The 21,588-nt window shown below is 34.3% G+C and overlaps 1 protein-coding gene across 2 annotated transcripts; it reads left to right on the top strand.

Annotated features, from left to right (window-relative positions):
- The first annotated feature begins 1,091 nt into the window (after positions 1-1,091).
- On the top strand, positions 1,092-20,022 carry LOC149797941 (uncharacterized). Of its 2 annotated transcripts, XM_089963000.1 has the most exons (16): positions 1,092-1,488; positions 3,659-3,729; positions 6,021-6,062; positions 6,983-7,030; positions 7,706-7,747; positions 8,249-8,353; positions 9,493-9,573; positions 10,139-10,222; positions 10,940-11,023; positions 11,520-11,603; positions 12,635-12,718; positions 13,303-13,413; positions 15,917-15,994; positions 16,471-16,554; positions 17,322-17,393; positions 18,892-20,022. In XM_089963000.1, exons 1-16 carry the CDS (start codon positions 1,480-1,482, stop codon positions 18,959-18,961), a joined length of 1,149 nt encoding a protein of 382 aa, XP_089819126.1. In that variant the 5' UTR covers positions 1,092-1,479; the 3' UTR covers positions 18,962-20,022. The 2 variants fall into 2 exon arrangements, with proteins under 2 accessions (XP_089819126.1, XP_089819128.1); XM_089963002.1 differs by lacking the exon at positions 6,983-7,030.
- The last annotated feature ends 1,566 nt before the right edge of the window (positions 20,023-21,588 follow it).

The raw sequence follows: 21,588 nt of genomic DNA, 5'->3' as shown, positions 1-21,588 counted from the left end.
GAGAGGGACCCCGGTGTCATAACGTAAAGCCAGTTCCATCTATAAGCCGTCATCTTTCTATGTCCTGATGTCTTATTTTTTATCTTAATTCTTTTGTTGAAAATGTTGTCATTGAACCTGCATAATTGACCTTTGACCCGTCCCAGGATGCAGCAGGGGTGAAGGACATAAATCACGTAGATGGTTAACATAACGTCAACTAATTTCACGAGTTTCAACCCAGATGTTCGGGATATTTGGTGACAGAATGATTGCATGGAAACTTGTTTATAAGGAGGGTATCACAAAAACACGATTTTTTAAAAATATAAATAAGAGTACTCTCCATTATTCGATCTCCGGTCGAGTCATACCAACCATAGACTTACAAAAATGGTACTAAAAGCTGCCTCACTTGGCGCTCAGCATTAAGAGGTTAGTGTTAGGACTGGTCGGCCTGGTGTCAGGATAATGTGACTGGGTGGGACATCATGCTACATGTCTGCGGCATGATGCCCTAGTGATAGACATCACTATAAACTGTCACACTGCAGACATCGTAGCGATATGACTGAAACATTGTTCAAGCTACGTTAAAAATGTAAATCACACCCACACACACATCATTATTGTACTCTACGTATGATAAATGTAAATGCTGGCATCACAAGTCTAAGTCAATTACATAGTATTCTCAAGCAGTGACGCAACTCTGAGTTTATGCGACCCCCACCCTCCACACACACTGCAGCAGCCGCCGGAGATGGTAGTTACTCTTCTGTATTCAAGTTAAGCCAAATATTTTAAGCTACGTACTACAGCTCATTCATAATTGCCAATTACCATAACAAACCGCATACGGCAATCGTCCTTGTTCAACTTTGCAGATGGTGGTTGTGCCCTTCCATGCGCGCGTGCACACAGACGAGATACTAAATGTTGTGTACTTATCTCTTTTTCTTCACTAAGTGTGTACTCTCTCTCTCTCTCTCTCTCTCTCTCTCTCTCTCTCTCTCTCTCTCTATATATATATATATATATATATATATATATATATATATATATATATATATATATTCAGACGTTACCTCACAAACGAGACCACATGCGCGTTCTCTGAATGAGTATTATCGATCGATGATTGCGCCTGAGAATGTCACTCCAATCGCCCAATGTAGACCTTTCGAACGCAGTCACCGTGAAACGCGTCCATAACAAGTAAACAATATACATTCAAAATATTTGAAATGTATCTAGCGACAAAACTGCGATATCAGCAAACACCGCTTTTTCAAACTAAGGTTATTGCGCGAACTGGTGGTGCACTTCAGCCGTTCTCGATCGCCGAGAACACAGAAACGGAAACCCAAATATGATGTGATTGAACATCACTGTCGAGAGACATTATGGTTGGACATGGATTTATGACTTCTATGAATTAATTCGTGAAGAAAACGGACCGCTGGATACTGACAGATTTAGAGTCTGTGACTGGATTTCATGTCTAAGGTAACACTTAAACTCTCTTGTTCCTGCTATTTCTCCTCCTGCCTCTTCTTCTAGATTATCGGATAGCGGTCTTTATGAGTAGGTGGTCTTATATATGCCAGGTCAATAAATATATCTTCGTAGGAATGTGGTCTTATTATATATGCCAGGTAAAGAAGCATATCCTTGTATGCAGGTGGTCTTAGATATACCAGATAAACAAGCATATCATTTTATGCAGGTGTTCTTAGTACATATGCCAGGCAAACAAATATATCATTTTATGCTAGTGGTCGCCGTTGTAGGTTTTATTGATGTTGTGATTGTTGTTTTTCATCATCATTATCGTCATCGTTTTCTTCGTTAATCACTGAGCTTGTTTTCCAGATAACACATATAAGTTAGTATCAGATAAGTACACATAAGCACATACAGTTATACATACCAATACATACAGAGGCATACATTTTTGTTGGGTGTTGTTGTTGCTGTATATTTTCACACACGCGGCACAGGCAATTGTTATGAATAAAATTTAAGTTTGCACGAGATAACACATTAGGTCTGAAAATGAATTCGCTCCCTATTATCCATGCGTTAACACAGAAAGACATATTAATACAATGATATCTAGGTGAAACCACGAAGGGTAACTTTTGTCCATCGACATTACATAAAAATGAAAAGAGTTTTCTCGTAGTGATACAATGAATGACGTCAGCGTTTGAAATCTCAAAACTGACTTAACAATGCAATAGACTATAAATGTTATAATCTTCCCGAGTTGTATGACACCAGATGCGATAAGCATGACTGTACTTCTTATTCCAGTGTGGGGACCATACTTTTGTAACCCATGCTGATTTTAAGTTGTATTTTTCAAAACGTTGCGCATTATTTCGTCTTGATTGTATTATAGGAAAGCAATGAATGGCACAAGATACGTCCATAATGACCATACAGTCGTTTTTATTATTCTCTGTACAAAGGTAGTTGTGAACGAAAGTCGTTAATATTAGCTTTCTTTTGCCAATTAATTAAGGGTATACTTCAATTTTTGTTTAATTTCAATAATTGGTACATGTCACTGAAAAGGTGTCGTTCATTATTAAAATATTTTACTTTTTATCATCGAAATTGTGCATGTTGTTATATAGCCTTTCTCCCTGCTTTCAGATTATTAAGCAACCTCACACACATGGCAGCAACAGATGAAACTGTTGCAAATTTTGTTCCTTGTGAAAACTGAGGAGTATTAGTCATTCTAATCATTCATATGTTGCTTCGTTTTGTACGTAGACGACTGGCACAACAATGTTTCAATCCACATAATCATCAGCGGTATTAATTGTCTTAACCGTCAAACACATTTCCAGGGGAGTTAACCCAACAACTTCCGTAACTTCAATGTTAAACATAATCCTAAAACAACATTATTCTTTTGTGTGTATGTGCGTGTGTTTGTTTTGATTTGTTTTGCTTTTGTTTAGAAATTTTTATTATTAAAGCTATATTAACATATTATTTCATCTTTTTTTCCTGGCCAGATATAGAAAAATTCGGAAATTACTAATATTGCTCAGGAGAACAAAAAAATAGAATACTAAACCGTATTTTAAAGTTAAACAAGAATTAAATGCCTTTTTATTTGTAAAACAATTACACCTTAATGGCAACAAAGAAAGACAATTTTTAACTTTCAGTCCGTTTCTTCCTCGTACTGTTTTCAAACCTTTAAACAGATACATTGACTAATCACCATCGGATAGTCAACATTTATCTGAAACAAACGCAAACGCTATACGGTGGAAACGCCCATATTTTATTTATCGTACGGTCTTCATAATAAATTCAATTCCTCTTTAGCTTTGAACCCATTTTGTGATATTTATTGTTTCTTTACTGACTCTTTTTTTCTTTTACTTCCGCTTTATATTTTATTAATGATTTCTTTCTTCATATATTGTCATCATTTAATTGGCCAGTACTTTCTCCGTGACTTATTTTCTAACTGTATGTTAATCGCTTTATATTGTCTGAAGTACTGGTGTATGTCGCAAATTAAAATATGCAAGGGAAGGATTGTCAATAATGTTAATTAACTATGTTGCTATCTCATTGCGCTATCTTTAATTTGGTTAACACAATAAGCTGCGAATTTCGGAACCTGTTTTTCTTTTTTCAATTCTAGATGTATCGAAGACGCCACGAAGAGTCATCGGACGAATATGATACTCAAGGATACGATACGTTGGAAGAAAGGTAACAGTTGTAACGGAAATAGAAAAACAAAATATACGAAGAAACAAAAATTAAAAGAAAGATACAACAAAGATTTATAACGAAAACACATTTAGTTTAAACGAAATGGATACAAAGTGTAACAGAAAAAAGTACGTTCGCAGTAAAAACCATATCCTAATCGAAATATCAGGGTTTCCCCTAAAGTAATATTGGAGTTTGTGTCCTTGGTATCATCAAATTCATTATGTTTTCAGAGAAGAAATTGTATGTACTTAATAAATCCCCCTTTATCCTTGAAATAAATCTCTGTATAAGCGAAACAAAACAAAGATGGAAGATTTAACATAAAACGTAGACTAACCTTTATGACATTATCAACCACTCCCATTCTTGAACACGCCATCGGAATGTAGCCATCAGAAAGCAAGACAGCTTAACAAAGTTAACCATTTCGGCAATTAAAATCTCTACGAGCTGTACACCTTCGTCGCTCTCACTGGTTTTCGGAGCAGTTGCGAGACCTTTTATGACACCCACCCCCACTGCAGCAAACGCTCATGGTCACTTGAAACTGTACAATATGACTGTTGCTACCAAGTGTAATACACCTATTAACACCCCTTCTCCATCAAATATGTCGTAGTCTCTTAATAAAACTTCGCCTCTTGTACAGAAGACGAATTCCTGTCCGATCCCTCGCGCAAATGTTTGTCATTAATGAAACAAAGGTTTGCCCATAATATGCATTACAAGTGTCCAAAACTACATCATTAGAGCGGTTATTCCACATGTCAACAATTAATCCACGCCGAATGAGTGAAATCTCGATATCCCTCTTTAGATATTGTCTATCTTGAAATCCTCGTCTCTTATTCCACATTTATAAATGCATAATCGTATGAATTTTGAGAAGATCCAATTTAAGTCAGGGTTAGAAAAATTGTAAGTCACTACCCACTCATAAGTTCGTAGCTCAGAGTATCACATCAGTTAAGGCTATATTTTATTTTCCAGAGGAATTTGGGTACTTTCGAAGTGTAGAAAAGGAATTTGGGTACTTTCGAAGTATAGATGCATTTAAAATATTTGATCCTATGGTAAAACCTATATTATTATGATATGGTTCTGAAATCTGGCAACACGCGTATTCAGAATGTATTGAAAGCGTTCATAGCCGTTGCTGTAAACAATATCTATGTATCTCACGTAATGTGAATAATTATGTTGCCTTTATTGAATGTGGCAGACTACCGTTGTGTAGTACATATTACTCTAGGTGTGTTAAATATTGGTAAAAATTGGTACATAAGGATAGCAGCGTATACTCAGCTGAATGCTACACAATGCTTAAATCATTAGATGATAAAGGACGTGTTACATGGACATGACATACGAGACATTTATTACTTAGCAATGGATTTGGCTTTGTGTGGAAATAAAACACTGTTGGAAATGTTAATGTGTTTGGAACAGCGTTCTCTCAAAGACTCAACGATTGTATTAGTCAAAAACTGTCATGATAAATCCACGCAGTCGTCGAAATGTGGGTATTATCAAAATTATAAAACATTAATAAATGTTGAGTAGCATTTCTCGATAGGTTTACATATTTATGCATTTATATAGATATTGGTAGACATAATAGTATTACAGCAGCACATCCTTTGTGTAATTTTCGTTGTCACAGTAATTTGACTTAGTAGAAGATTAATATCATGCATTTATTATTTGTAAACACTATCAGAATCTAAGAGAAAAGAATTTAGACAAATCTTGGTACAATACACCATCTCTAGGAAAATTGTATGGCTTTATGTCAACACAAAATCCTTTTGTTATTCAATATACCATGTACTGCGTCGACAAGAGACTACATAACAATGTTTAATATAAACACAATATGAATATGTGCGCTTCGGGTAATAGATTTTGTCTTTTTATATTTTCTTGTATTATGGGTTGGTGACCTTGATTACCAATTAAAAATCTCGAACCTCGAATCTTGAGTCATAACTTCGTCCATGCCACCAGTGTCAGACTTACAAGATATAAAGGAGTATAAATCAAATTTAATCTCTCTCTCTCTCTCGATCTCTCGATCTCTCGATCTCTGGCGATCTATCGATCTCGATCTCGATCGATATGTTTTATTGTCTAAAGTTGATAGAGCATTGCTGGTGTATGCCCACGTGTCCTGTCAGTTTTCATTTCATCCTCTGTTTGGAGCCAGTCTTTTTGTGACAAGGATTTTGTTTGTTTTGGTAAATATTTCAATAGCTGATGTTTGTTTTTCTTAAATTTATTTTCAGAGGATATACAGAAAGGCTTGAGAGGGAGTTATTTGAGGAAAGGTATGTCTCATAGAGCCAACGTAGGGTTCTCGCTTGATTATATAAACTATAGAAATGTTAGATTGATGGTTGCAGTTCTCAACATTGTAAATTTGTATTTCAAGTAAAATGGAGTAATCCAGTGTAAAAACATGACTATTGGTATTTAGTTTTCGCGTTTTGAAGGAAAGGAGATGCGTACTTTTATTACTTCTATCTACTTTGTCATCCTCGCACCATGCCATATGTGGTGTATCTTTGCTGTTTTTAAGAAAATGTTCAGTATTTGAGCTCCTTGTCATGTTAGCATGGGCACTCGCAAATAGCGGAAGCGGGGGGGGGGGGGGAGGGAGAACGTGCACAAATTCTGCCCGCGCCCCTGCAAGTTAGTGCGTGTGCTCAGGCCAACAAAACGCTAAAGAATACAAGCTTCCCTTGTCGTGCATGCATATTGTTGTGTATATGCAAATACATGTAAATATCATTATGTGGCGCAAGCTAGATATCAGTACATGTTTATTTGCAAGATGTGTTTTCGGTTAACGTGGAAAAGGATAATTTTCCAGCACACTATTTTGGAACATTTACAATTAGATCCTAGAATTTCTCATCACTCGGGTACTCTTTGCGTAATGAATTTCACTCCCACTCTTCACACCCACTATGGTAAACTTAGCGTTGTGAATTTCACACCCACTATAGTAAACTTAGCGTTGTGAATTTCACACCAACTAGGGTATACTTAGGACTGATGGTGGATCAAAAAGCATAGCACTCATCTTTACATCGTGTTTATAAATTGACTCATTTAGATCAAAAGGTAATGAAAATAGGATGGTTTCTGTCAAGTTTCTCTACCAATTATTAACATATATCCACTTTTAATTGTTACTCTTGAATAGGTTTTGTTTTCAACCACACTAACGTTTTCTTTTCGATAGAAAGAAGTATTCAGAAGCACAGAGAGAAATAAAAGCTTTATCAAGCAAGTAGGTATCATAAATAACATTTGTAAAAATTTTTTAGTTTTTATTTATTATTTTGTATCGGATTCAATTACAATTAAAAGAGAAATTTATATGTTGTGAAATACACACGCTTTGGTCGAACTCGTGTTCTGCAATGTATAGGGAATAATGAACCATATGAAGAATAAATTACTGACCTTACCATACCATAAATCTAAAGAACAGGATGGAATAGTCCCTAAGCTTTATTATTGACGTGAGTTATGATTTCCACGATACAATTTCCTCTTATTTTCGATGAAAGTTCAACAGAAGAGCAATTTGACCCGTGGTTCTTATCACAAAATACAATAAGGCAGCAAGGCGTATGGTCCAGATTCTTCCACTTTCTGCATAGTTTTTGCCTCTTTTTCTCTCTAAACACACGGAAAATGTTACCATATAATTTTGTCAAGAGCGGTTTTTAAGCAGTTTGAAGGCAAGCTACATCATTGCACTATATTATTTTCCTGAGCATATTCTACACTCATGAAAGACGATCTTAATAAAATGTATAAATAAATAAACGTGCCAGCTATATATATATATATATATATATATATATATATATATATATATATATATATATATATATATATATATATATATATATATAAGATTTTATATCGTCGTTTTTTCCCCTTCCTTTTATTACAGATATGCCAGAAAGAAGAGCGACTTCGAAAGTGAAAGAGAACGGTATGACGTTGTTATCGGTAAAAATATTACAGGAAGAACTTTCTATGAAATAAATTAATGCAACTCTCACGGACGTAAATTCATGATAAAAAAATAGATTTTGCTTTCGTAATTAAATGATGACAACACCTTTCAACAAAGTACAGAAATATCACATCTTCAACAAGATGAAATATATTGGGCATAAATGTTAGTCACTTGAAAAGAGAAAAATTGTGAATTTCAGCTGCAAGCTCTGCCTGCATGGCATTACATAACTAATCGCCATGAATTAATTCCAGTCAGAATTTGTGTAGGGTATGTGGGTAATTAACGTCATTTCTCAGTGCAAAATATGCTATACATGGTGGCAAAAATCAGATATATAAGCAATCTTTTATGTCATAAATATAAGTATGTGATGTGGGGATAAAGAAATAGGAAAAAAGCTTTCGGTTGATTCTAAAAACATTTCGCATTAATTTTGTATTTTGTAAAGGAACTATATTTTTTCTTTGTAAGAATCATACAAGAATCGGCCTCTCAGATTTCAACGTTAGAGATATTGCTGGCAGCTGAGAGAGGGGTGAAACCTAAGAGGTCTCTGTCGGATACTAAAAAAAAGAGGTAACAAGCATCAGCTGGTAATACATATGTTGATTTAGGGGCACTTATTTTCTAATCATTACAAATGAGTCCTACCGCCAACATTGTGCCAGAATTTCTTATCATGTAAAAACTAGATTTTGAATAGGAATGGTGACAAATGAAAACAATGCAACGAAATTATTTTTGTTGCAAAATCATATTATACAGGTTTGATTCCCGCCTTGACTGTTAGTTATTGGAACTAAACGAAATACACTAGACACCGATTCAACAAAAGTGGCAACTGAGTTGCCCATAAAGTGCCAGGAGCACGTGACACCCAGTACACGTCAATGCTCCGTACTATAAGGTGCATACCGATTTTAGACGGTGTATTGCGGTCACTCGGGCTCTTCTGCTCCATATCCGCTTTTTTGCTATCTATTTCCAAACCTAAAATTCTGCCATTTTGATAACTGGTTATCAATGGAAAAGAGCACTACATCAAAGCAAGGGGCTTTCAAATCACCGTCCCTTGTGTGTACATTTGATCAATGGGCTGAACCGATAAACCTGAAATATGAATGCCATGGCAGAGTTGCTTCCTTGGGTGTTCTGTCACGACTTCGAGATTGTATGTTAGGTGCTTGGTGAGTTCTAGCAGATTCTAAGCTCAGATTATTACAGACATACAATATATCATATAAGCTCTGCATAGGTCTTTTATTAAGTTTGATCTGTCATGGAGAAGGTGAACCTCTCTTGTGTCGGTGCATAAATGGGTGTTTTATATACATATGCATATATTGAAAGTTCAAGTTCAATCTAATTTCATTTTGTGCAGTTTGCGGTCGATTTGTTTTTCGCAATTCACGCATTTCTATATTAGCTTTAAAAAATCAGGTAAAAACATTAACTCCCGGTTTAATCACCTAGCGTTATTTCATTCAATAGCCATTAGTCTGGAACGAAGAGGAACAAACATATTTTTAAAATAAACCAACGACATTTAAATAAAATTGACTTCATACGTATCAATCTTTATCCTCACCGTATATGGCAAAGTAGGTAGTTTTTTTTTTTAAAGGACTATCTATTTAATTGTTTTCTAAACAGAAATTATTAATTAGTTTATTTTAATCAGGGATGAGACCTAATATATGTTTTACCTTACTCAGCTTAAACCTTAGGAGAGACGATCGCAGTGATCTAGCAAAGTGGTCGCAAGAGAATGAGCACAAGAGACATTTAACAGACAGGTAATAGACTTCATTCGAAAAGGAAATTAATTATTTTTTTTTTGGGGGGGGGGGCTGGCATGTGAACCATAAAACGGCCAACATAAAGTAAGATTAATCCTTACCACAACATTTATTTTAAATTGTATAATACACACGGCTATTAATAGATTCGATCTCATCACTATTTCCGTTAGTATTATGTCATTTATGGAAAAGTATCTGAGAATTTTTTAATGCCATAAAAATACACACTGATAATGCTGAACTAGAAGTGAGTTGATGTCAGATCTCTTATGGAATGAGGGTCCAACAAAGCAAACAAAACTGAATGTGAAAGGTTTGAATACATCTCTCCCTCTCCCCCCCCCCTCTCTCTCTCTCTCTCACACACACACACACACACACACACTTGCACAAACACAGGCATGAAAATTGGTATTCCGTTGCTTTGCATCATCGCGCAATATAATTCTTCCATTCATCTGTATAATTATCTCTCCCTCGATTTTTAATCTCTTTCAAAACGTTAGACAGGTGTTACAGAATTATAACTTAGTGGGAACATATCGATTTAATTTTCAAGAACTACTAGAGATATGGAAAAGCTGGAAGACTACAACAGAAAGTTGCAAGAAAAGAATGCTACACTGCAGTCAGAGGTCAATAGGTAGGCTTTTCAGACTTTCTCAGATTTTCCTTTTATGCTCAAAAATTGTTTTGCGCATTACATAGGAATTACTTTCTTATTCGAATCGAGAGCAGAAATTGATATGCAGCCTTTTTATTGATAGTAACGAAATGGTAATTGCGAAGATGATTCCATTCTTTTATAATAATTACTCCCCTTGTCTCCGTTACAAACCGAAACGCACAGACAAGTAAGTGAATAATGAATGTTTATCCTCATATTTCATGTTTATCAGATCTCATTTAAGGACCATCTTATAGTTCATGCTATCAGATCACATATTTTATTTTATTAGATCTCATTTAAGGTTTGTCTCATAATTCATGTTATCACATCTCACTTAAGACCAATCTCATATTTCATTTTATCAGATCTCATTTAAGACCAATCTCATAATTCATGTTATCAGATCTCACTTAAGACCAATTTCATATTTCTTGTCATCGGATCTCATTTAAGACTCACACACAGTGATATTTATAGCACTGATGGTAATTTCACAAGTCCAAGATTTAGTATTTTAAAACCTTTTTGACCTGCATGCAATGATAGCCATACTTTTTTATCGTGCATTTTTCTGTATAAAAGTTTTAAAGCATATAAATGTTCAAGTCCACATATCAATTAGTGTCAAGTAACATAAAACTATATTCTTAAAATCTGTACTTTTTCGATAGCTTGGTTGTAATTTTGTAGACTTGCAGTTCAGACGGAAAAAGATGGCATTGCAATTAGATCTCTTAAAGATGAGGTTGACACGGTCTTGACTCTATTGCAAAGGTGAGAATTTGCGACATGTAAATATTTTATTTTCAATATTTTATAATAGATATAGATGCAAACTGATAACTTCTTGAAATTCTTGTACAGTGGAAAGAAAATACGTGCACACTAAATCGTTTCACAAACATTAATGTCGAGGTCATATATATGTTTTATTGTTGTCGCTCCAAATATTCTTTAATATGGGTAGTTCCTTTCATGCGGAAGGGTTCGATGGAATAATTGAGTCTACAAAGCTGGAGATGATATGCGGAGTCTACAAAGCTGGAGATGATATGTGGTAACAGAAAGTCAGATACGCATTCTCTATGAAGGGAATATTCTGTATTGTTAAATTCAAACGAATATTTCCTGCTTTTAAAAATTAGCATTCTTCATGTTGCATAGTTTTCTGAATAATTTATGAGCATAATTAATAGCTGTTATAAATGATGCAAAGTTTAAAATTGTTGATGAAATTAATATGTCAATATATCTTGTTTCTCCATTGCAGGTCTAAAGGACTTAATTATGAATATGAAGAGACAATCAGAACCTTAACAGATAAAACCCACGAACTCGAACATGAGAACAAATGGTAGAATACAAGTATCAAAAAATTATTTTTATACACGTCTGAAAATTGTAATGTACATGGAGATCTCACTGACGAGTTATATGCTGTGTATTTCAAGTTCCGTCTGTCGTCGCTTATACGTTGTGCCAACCGCAAACTGAACATACTAAGATTTGCCGTAGGATAATGCACCGGGAGATGTGGGTCTATGCAGTATGTTAGGAGTAATCACTAGAACAAACAATGTAGACCCTGATCTGCCAACACATTATGCGACTATCGCTCATGGTCTGTACAGTTTGTAGTTGGTATCGACCATTAAGCGAGCATAGACTGTATTATCATGAAATATTTGCTGATAATTGCGTGAATAATGTTACATTCCAATTATATGCACGCGCATACTATTTTTGGGATTCTCGGACCACTGGATTTACATTTCTTATTGTTTTGTAAATTTTAGTACAAAAGAAGTTTAAATTTAAAATGCATACTTCTTGGAAGCCTTAATGTTAATATGTACCCTAGCAGAGTTAGTCAGATTAGACGGTGTATTGTGCTATCATTGGTAGGTTTATAGGGCATTTCTGTAAAGTCTTATTGTCAGTCTATATCCTTCTAGAGTTAGTCAATGAGAGTGAAAACATTGGTCGGATTGTGGGGCATTTCTGTCATTTAGCTTCCAAACAAATGGATTTAATATTAGTATCGAATCTGTCCTTCCAAATGGTTGAGGAAACATCTAGGAATATTTTCAGTTGAAGTCAATAAAAGAAACCACATCACTCAGATGTTAATATGTGTTCTCTATTAAATACTGAAAACGACAGCAGACTTTAAAAAAATTATTTTGAATTTCAGAATGGCTGTTAACAACGAAAATTCAAAGGAAGGAGACATGACACAAAACCCAGAAAATAACATTCATGGATATTTGCTACTTTACTTTACTTTCTTTCTTTGAATATATTGATGCAAATGGGAGGAAGAGATTTGAAGAAAACTTCCTTTTATGTTTAAGATAAATGCATGTACATTATGTCTTTGCACAGGCTAAAAGAGCACCACGAAAACTATGAAACTGCACTGAGATCTCTGCAGCAAGACCGCTATCATTGTCTGGTTTCCAAGAAAAGGTATGTTGATGCATTTGTAATTTTGTAGATAAAGAATTTAGATACAGGGGCACGGCAACAAGTAATTAAAACTAAATGGTGAACCAATTAAATAAACTATTAGTATTGCTATTATTATTATTATTATTATTATCAGTAGTAGTAGTAGTAGTAGTATTTGTAGTAGTAGTATTAATTTTATTAGGCGGAATATTTTCTCTATGCAGCCTAATACAAATTTATTGTTGCCCTTTATTAGAGGGGTAAGAAATGAAATTCTTTCTTCTTTTACTCTGATACTTTATATTTTTCATAAAATGTGAATGATATACTGGTTGTTGCTTACTGTTTTTTACTCGGTGGGTATATTTGCCTAACGACAAGTGTCATTGTGATTGAAACTTTAATAGTCTATAATCACAGAGGTCTTATTATTTCCGACATGGCCTTATCTAAGGAAATGTAACGGTTGACCAGTTGAAAATACAGAGTCCAGCTTTTGGAAGAAATGTGTAAAAGGTGTTTATTATTATTATTATTATTATTAAAAGGGCATTTTCTCTTACTCATTTCAAATTGCTTTTGATATTCATAATTAATTACAGTGGTTTTGATCCATTAATTCACTCTACGACAGAGGGCAGAAATACAAATATGGCAGATCAGTCATCTGTGGTGGAAAAGGGAAACCAAGAAAGTGTATCTCAGGAAGCAAGGTCAGCTGATAACTCTAGCATTTATATTCTTGATACATATTGTAAGTTGGTAAATATTTTGGAAGAGGTAAATATATTGTTAGTAGGAAAATATATTGAAGTAGGTAAATATACTGAAGCAGGTAAATATATTGAGAGTTCTGAAACGCAGCTCTTACTACTATATACTTGACGTTATAATTTATTTAATTTACTTTGTTGTAATGATAAATAACTATTTTGTGACACCATACACGAAGCTAATTTCTAAACATTTGTTTGAAAAGAAAGAAAAACCCCCAGAGGCACGTTTCCACTGATTCACTTCTCTTACTAATGTATACAATATAATTAAACTCGCGCCTTTCTAACTAAACACATCTTTTCTTACGCACAAAGGCAAATACACCACTAAATGGTCCCAAACTTTACAACTGAGCTACAATTATCAGCTACTGCATAAGTACAAAATATCCGTTATTCCTAGACCTTACTATTGGAGCACTTTTCTTGCTACCGAAACACACCAGTATTACTGACATGTTAAATACCACAATAAATGGAGTTTGATCAAATGCTATAGCTGTGGCTCTTCAAAATCACAAAAAGCTATCGAACATATACATATTTGATACCAGCGATGTAGAGAACGTTCATTTAATAAACAGCATGACTGGGAGATTAAAAAATATTTTATAACCTGGAAGAAGTTGACGATTATACATTTATGTATAAATGCGGTAAGACAATATACATCTTATTATTACCACCATCATGCTAAAACAAAATCGTACACAAACTTATAATAGGCAAAGGAAGGATATATCCAAACAGGATATCTAGAATGATAGCAAATAGAGGAAAACCTCTAATGTTGTTGTCAACCAAACAAAAACAAAACCAAAAAATATGAGAAATTATAAAACATAAACAACCTAACTTCTTTAAGAGAGTCTCAGAATGATTTATTGAGAGGGTAAACAGCAAAACAAACCAAAAAGTATATAAATAGCTTATATATGTGTGCAAATATCCAAATATTATTTTGTAAATTATGGAGACAAGAACAGTCGAGCTCATATGTTTTCTGTTAGATTCATTAGTTTAGACTATGACAGTGAATTGGGTTGTTTGGTCCATAGTCAAGGATAATATGAAACCCGAAGCAACAACCATCCTAATTCATCATAAGAAAGGACAACAAATCCTGCGTCTCAAAGTGGATGACATCCCTCCCCACCCCAAATATTAAAAGTAAAAACATTGCCCCAGATATTGATACTCGTGTGCGCAGGTGGACTTTTGATTGCTCAGATCGATATTAATTATATTAAAAAACAAGCCTATAGTAAAATATAGATTTAAATTTGGTTTGTTAAACAAGACCAAATACAGTAAATTATTTATATAAATGAAAGGTGAATACTTAAACACTTAGAAGGTGTAAGAAAAGGATTATTGCCTTCTTTATTACGTTCATAGTTTTGCTCAGAAAGTGAGCCATATGAAAAAGAAAATGTAAGCAATGTCGTCACTGAAACATTTTAGATATTCTTTCAGGAGAAAAATCAACAAGAAATGGGTTTGTTTGCATTTCTGTCAATTATTGTTTTATGCTATGAACCTTACATTTTCACAACCATATCACTCGGTACGAACTAGTAAGCTTCACTTCCATCAATATAGTTCAGTTTCACTCCTGAATCTTTTATGTACTGTTGGAATTTTGCTATCATGTTTTCGTCTGTATCGCAATGTAACTGACCTAGATTTAGTAGCTAAATTGTCTTTAAAAGCCCTTTCTGATATTGTTGAAATATGATTTGCTTTGAACATGTGCATATTGTATGATGATTTGAATTAAACCTGCCAGTGCCGGATTACCAAATAGGCATAGTAGGCACCGGCCTAGGGGCCCCGCGATAACGGATCAAAATAATATTGATAAAACGTATTAGGAGATAATTTGCGAGGGTGGGGGCCAAGATTTCGACTGCCTAAGGGCCTCCACAGGGTTTAATCCGGCTCTGAAACCTGCAATATTTTAGTCATGTCATTGTTATCTTGCAGTTTGCTTAGCTGGCAGATTCTCTCAGAGCAACATTTATACGTAGAAACGTTTAACACTGATATTGGTTTTGCCATGCAAACTACCCAACTGTTGATAGAATTAGGTACTATGTATTACTTGTCTTTAGCAGTTACATCCATCCCCCTTTCACCAGTAGAAATTATCGTTGATCACTTTTAGATTTTTCTAAACGAAATAATTTGGGTTATGCCGCGGTAGAATTTCAAAAATGTTGCAGATCAAAGTAAACTGTTTAAAAAGCAGGTTTCACATAGGCGCGATTTAGACTGAAAACAAATATGACTATGTAAACTTTTGAATGGTTATAGAATACAAAACTCCTGTACAGTAACGTTAGTCTCTACGTCATACAATTTAATTAATACATGAACCAATTTGTTCCTTTATTTTCGAAATTCAAGTGTGGCTGTTTTCTTTTCTGTCATTGTATAGTGCAAAAGATGACGGAAAAACTCAAAAGATTGAATCTCTGGAAAAAGAAATGGAACAACTACGGCATGAAAACGAAAGGTTTGTTATGTTAGGTTTTTGTCCAGTATCGCCGATTACAGGCACACGTTCTTGCACTTACCATCCTGAACGATATTTATGCTGTGCCAAAGAAGACATAATTAAAACAAGGTTTTTCGATTTCATTTCTACCAACACTTTCACACACACACACACACACACACACTTCCAACTCCGAAAAAGTTTTTTCTTTCATCTGTGGAGAGGGTAACACCACACACACATGCCTTTAAAGCTTGATGTAATGTTTTATATGTGTTCCAACCAGCTTTCCAGCGCATATACTATATAATAAAGATCACATTTTAATCTGAATATACACGATAAACGTTTTCATTTAAAGAACAAGAGGATGAAACAGAGATTTGAGGCTGGTATTATGCAAATCCATTTGATGCAACAGTATAGTCATTCTTCATCACAAGATGGTTGAATGTCATTTGTTTATGTTCATGGTCTTTTCTTTATGTTTCTAGTCTGAGGTCTAAGTTAGAGGAATCATCCAAGAAGATCCATTCAGAGGATGAAAGCACGGATTCATCGAGCTCAGAAGATACAGGGTAAATATCACTATTTGATTTTATGGACTCCCAAATCGCTTCTCGGATCAAATTGTATTCTTCAGTTTGTAGAAGTTTAACCATAAACTGTAATGATTAAAACCTCAATTGGCATTTTGTTTCTGTCTTCTATTTGAAGTTTGTCTTGAAAAATGAAAATATATGAAACGTCTCAGAATTGCAGAGAATGATTTACATCTTGGTACACTATTACTATCTGAGCAGGAATTAAATTTAAAAAAGTTACTTTTCCTGTAGCATCGATTTAATTCTCGTAATGTAGATATACATCCAAGATATGAGGAGTCAACCCACGGTATTAAGGGTATGTTTGTAGAAGAGGGTGGGCAAAGAAGCATCGTTATTGCTTAAAGGACATTTTAAATAATGAAAGTTCGTTTTCTTCTTGAGATAAACACGTGTAGATTAAATCGAAGGAATGTGGAATGTGTCGGATGTAAATAGAAGTGAAAAAAATTCGATGAGGTGTTGCAGTAAATTAAAAGAAAGGCACATGATGGGAATTTCAGGTTGATGAACATGTCTCGGGATCTAGGGGAACGATTCAGAGCGCTTCTATTATTGTTGCCAGTAGCACTGCAATTCGAGCTGATTACATATGAATTAAGATCTATAGCAGATTATAATCGTGCAATTGCCTTTGAAGAATGACTATAAAAACATAAATAATTTATGAGGTGACTCATTAGTGCTCCGTGAATATGTTTATATTATCAAACAACTTTATCAAATTATTCAATGCATAGATCAGAAGATTCGAAGAATGCGAAATCTAGGAACACAGACCACACAACAGGCGATCTGACTGGAGTTTCTCGGTAAATCGCTCTATTTACACTTTAACATTTAATACAAATTATGTTTTGCAATTGTAAAATTTGTGGAGATTTTCCGATTTGTTTCTTGGGCGGAATTAAAAATATATTCACAGATTGCGGCATTTGAAAGCGAAGGTAAGGAATTTCTCGGTTGAATGCTATTAAAATAATGTTATTACACAGTCATTATGGCCCATATGACGTTGAATAATTTCCAAATATCGATATTATACAGTAGTGAGGATCCATATGCTGTTGAATAATGTCATGATACTGATATTGCACAGATGAGGACCCATAAGCTGTTGGATAATATCACGATGTTGATAGTACATAGTAACGTGGATCCTTATGCCGTTAAATAATGTTATGATACTGACACTACACGGTAATGAGGAAACACATGCTGTTGAATGTCATGATACTGATATTACACATTAATGAGGACCGGTATCCTTTTGAATTATGTCACGATATTAATACAACACAGTAATGAGGACCTTTATGTTGTTGAATAATGTCACGATATTGATATTAAACAGTAACGAGGACCTTTTCTCTGTTGAATGACACGATATTGATATTAAACAGTAACGATGACCCATATCTCGTTCAATAATATCACGATATTGATATTAAACAGTAATGAGGACTCATATCCTGTTGAATAATGTCACGATATTATACAGTAATGAGGACCCATATCCTGCTGAATAATATTATGATATCGATAGCATAATTATGTAATTAGGACCCGCACTCTGTTAAATGCTATTATGAAATTGATATTACGCAGTAATTAGGAAGTACATGCTAGTGGATAATGTCATGATACTCATATTACACTGTAATTATGACCCACATGCTGTTGAATGCTGTTATGATATTATTGATATTACACAGTAAGTTACACCCACGCGTTGTTAAAGCCACTATTGATATAACAAAGTAAATATGACCCACATACTGGTGAATAATGTTATGATATTACCAGCCTTCATCATACGTCTTTCTGAATTCATAAGGAATGTATATGTTAAATGATTGAAATGCAGTGCGCCTGAAACCTAAAAATCAGTCCATTCACCACAACCGCACGACGGGGATAGAGGCAAATCGTCTTCAGTTGGGTATTAAATCTGCTTTCTCCTCCTAACGTTGTGCTGTAGCCCCTTTTCTTTTACTAAATTAAAAACAAGACTTGATAGAAAAGAAAAAAAAAACCTGTTTTAGATGTGGCGTTATAACACATGGCCACAAGAACGAGTTGAAACGTCACAAGTCAGAATTTTGGTTTATTTACTTGATTCCTTCCAGTTTACTCTGTCAAATGATTAATGCATTATATAATCGTATGTTTCTGGTGTTAAAAATAAAAAGAAGATTAAAGGTTGCAAAATTGATGATGTATAATATGTGAAACAACCATATTTTGAGGAGTTTTCACGAAAGAATACATGCTTTTGAAAGAGAAATATCTGTTGTTCTTCATTTTTAGGGTTTCCAATCAGCAAGGAAAGAATTCTCAAAGTTCGGAGACAAACAAAGAACAAGATGCTAAAACATGAAAGATTCCCGGGAATCCGCTGTCGGGGATTTAAAAGCTATGCGTCATTGATAACATTTTGAAAATAGTCTGAAAGGCCCGAAAGTGTAACAATCTACTAGTAACACAAAAAGGCTTTGGTGTTGGTTCCCTTATGCAACAGATTTGTATCTTTCATTTTCATAATGATGCTTTGTTGTTTTTATGCAGGATTCCAGATGTTTATTTCAAAGCGTCACATCTAATATGACTTTTCTGAGTTCCCTGGCGAAATAATCTTTTGTGGGATTTCTTTTACCTTATCGCCAGCTGTTGTCATGCAAAGTAGTTTACACTCAGTAGGAAGGAACAAGAAACAGAGCGCAGTACTTTTATTTTTAATACATGCGCTCTGTGCTTTTATTTTTAATACAAAGTTGTCGTAAACAACCATTGTACAGATTGTCCTTTTCACTTTTCTTAAAAATAGAATGACAATAGTCTATCCAGGTGAGATCATAGATAGCTGGAAGACATACAAATAAATAATACATATCCTTCAAAGAAGTTATCAAGACACTGCCGCAGCTGTTGCTAATGACCCCATTATTATTATTATTATTATTATTATTATTATTAAAATCAACATATACGACACTAAGAGCAATATACTTCATTAAGTACAATACATGTCTCGAAGTTAATATTTGTTAAAATATCATCAATCTACCTATCAATCTATCTGTCTGTTTCTATATCAAATATTTCTTTCCTTCATCATAATTTTCTTAAAATAGTGTTGGACAAATGTGCTTATCTAACGAGAGACAGTCATTTTAGCTCTCCCTGTCAAACACCAAGGAAACTTATCCGCTGCCCTTTTGCCCATCGTCATTTTGTCATCCACCGTTTCTCGTCGTTTAGTCATTCTTGATGGTACCGCAACTCCTAAAACTCTAATATGTAAAGTGTAATACCCGTCATGCTGATCATGCTTATTGTAGCAAGCTCATGTTTTATGTAATGTCAGTTAAAAGCTCATTAGAGCTTATCTATAATTGTTGTTTCAAATCATGCTTATATTAAATAAATCTTATATCTTAAGACTTAGTGGAATCTTTCATTCTAATGATGATCTGTCTTCTAACATCATAGAAAGTATCATATTGAACACGTATTTACTCTTTCTGAAGGGATTGTTGCAGTGACATAGGAGTTTATCTTAAACACAAAATAGAAATAATACAGAGTACTTGATTAACAATAGCTCCTGTCTAACATTTACCGCAGCCATCTTGAAAATCTTTTTATCATTTCCCTTTCAGAAAGGATGGTCTTATTGACATGCTTTTATTATAGAGATTCTTGATAATTTAATTGCCCTAGTTTATATTCAGTAGTTTATGAACACCACTACTTTAAGGAATAATACGTTGTAGCAATGAATTTTGAGAAGAGTTTGCATTTTAGTTACATTAAAACAAAATATCAGAGAAGCTGATTGTCATCTTTCAATGTCTCATGCTTTTCTATGTGCAATGACATCTGAATACGATAACACACACAAGTGTGAATATATATTTTAAGCATGGTTTGTGGATATATCTAAATGATACCTTGAATTAATGTTTAATTGTCGTAACTTCAAGCAAATACCAACTGTGGATATGGATCAAACTCGGCTTCAGGGCATTTTTTTTGACAGGACACGAGACGATTTCAGTGAGCAATTATACATGGCATAAGATTCAAAGACAACGGTCGTGGCATATATATTTAATACAATACTTATCTTACGAGCATGTTAACTGAACTATATACGAAAATAATTTACTTTGTTAGGGTAAGTCAAGAATATATCAGATGGTGTCAGTACGCAGCAGTTAATAGAAACAGAAGGAGGGAGGAAACTAGCTTTCATGGATTCCATCAAAATGTTTTGGACGAGTAGAGCAACAGTCGCATCGAGGGACTCTTTAAGTTTAATGTTAATGGATGTTGGCGATTGTCCTTTCAATTATCCATTCCGAATATTCCAAGGCTATTATATTTGTTTTAAAAAAAATCTTATAGGGTGAGAACATGAAGGCAACTTGTCCAGTCTCATTATCTACGTGAAGATTATTTTGCATTTTAAAGTATTTGAAAATATGTGCGTAAAACTATCCTGGCCAAGCTTTTAGATACTTCAGAAGGTATCGACATACTTCTGGTTGCACATTTGTTGGCCACAATAGCATAGTTGACAGTTTCCCCTACTTCGAGGAGAAAACGAAATGAAAGCCTATGTCAAAAGATGATGTCGATACCCTTTTGAGTAGAAGCAAATAATTAGTTTTTATAACAAAGAAAGGAGGCAAAGCCAAAATTCAAACAAAGATGAAGAAAAATGTGAAAAAGAACTAATGACATCTTAGGTAGCTCCCCTTCCTACCTGAATTACTCGTCGGACATGTCAAACATCGCAATCCAAAATACCACACGAATGAGTAACAATAACATAGTCACACTTTTGTCATTCTCCTGCGACATCAAGTAACTCGTCGGAGACAAGAACCTTCGAACTACGTATTATCAGTTGTATTTAACATTGCCCCATTTAATATAACGTAGCGACAGTTACAATGATGTTTTCATCCACAAAATTGTCCTTTCATTGCCACATTATTT

Source organism: Sinohyriopsis cumingii, chromosome 6 (assembly GCF_028554795.1).
Source record: "Sinohyriopsis cumingii isolate HCF-2022 chromosome 6, ASM2855479v2, whole genome shotgun sequence".
Classification (NCBI taxonomy): Eukaryota; Metazoa; Mollusca; class Bivalvia; order Unionida; family Unionidae; genus Sinohyriopsis; species Sinohyriopsis cumingii.
Note: the sequence above shows the minus strand (reverse complement) of the source record. Positions and strands in the feature narration are given on the sequence as shown.

Bases quoted from the DNA above. Each gene is read 5' to 3' on its own strand.
- LOC149797941 (XM_089963000.1), top strand. The intron at 7,031-7,705 runs GTAGGTATCATA...CTTTTATTACAG, and splicing joins ATAAAAGCTTTATCAAGCAA to ATATGCCAGAAAGAAGAGCG. The intron at 10,223-10,939 runs GTAGGCTTTTCA...GTAATTTTGTAG, and splicing joins CTGCAGTCAGAGGTCAATAG to ACTTGCAGTTCAGACGGAAA.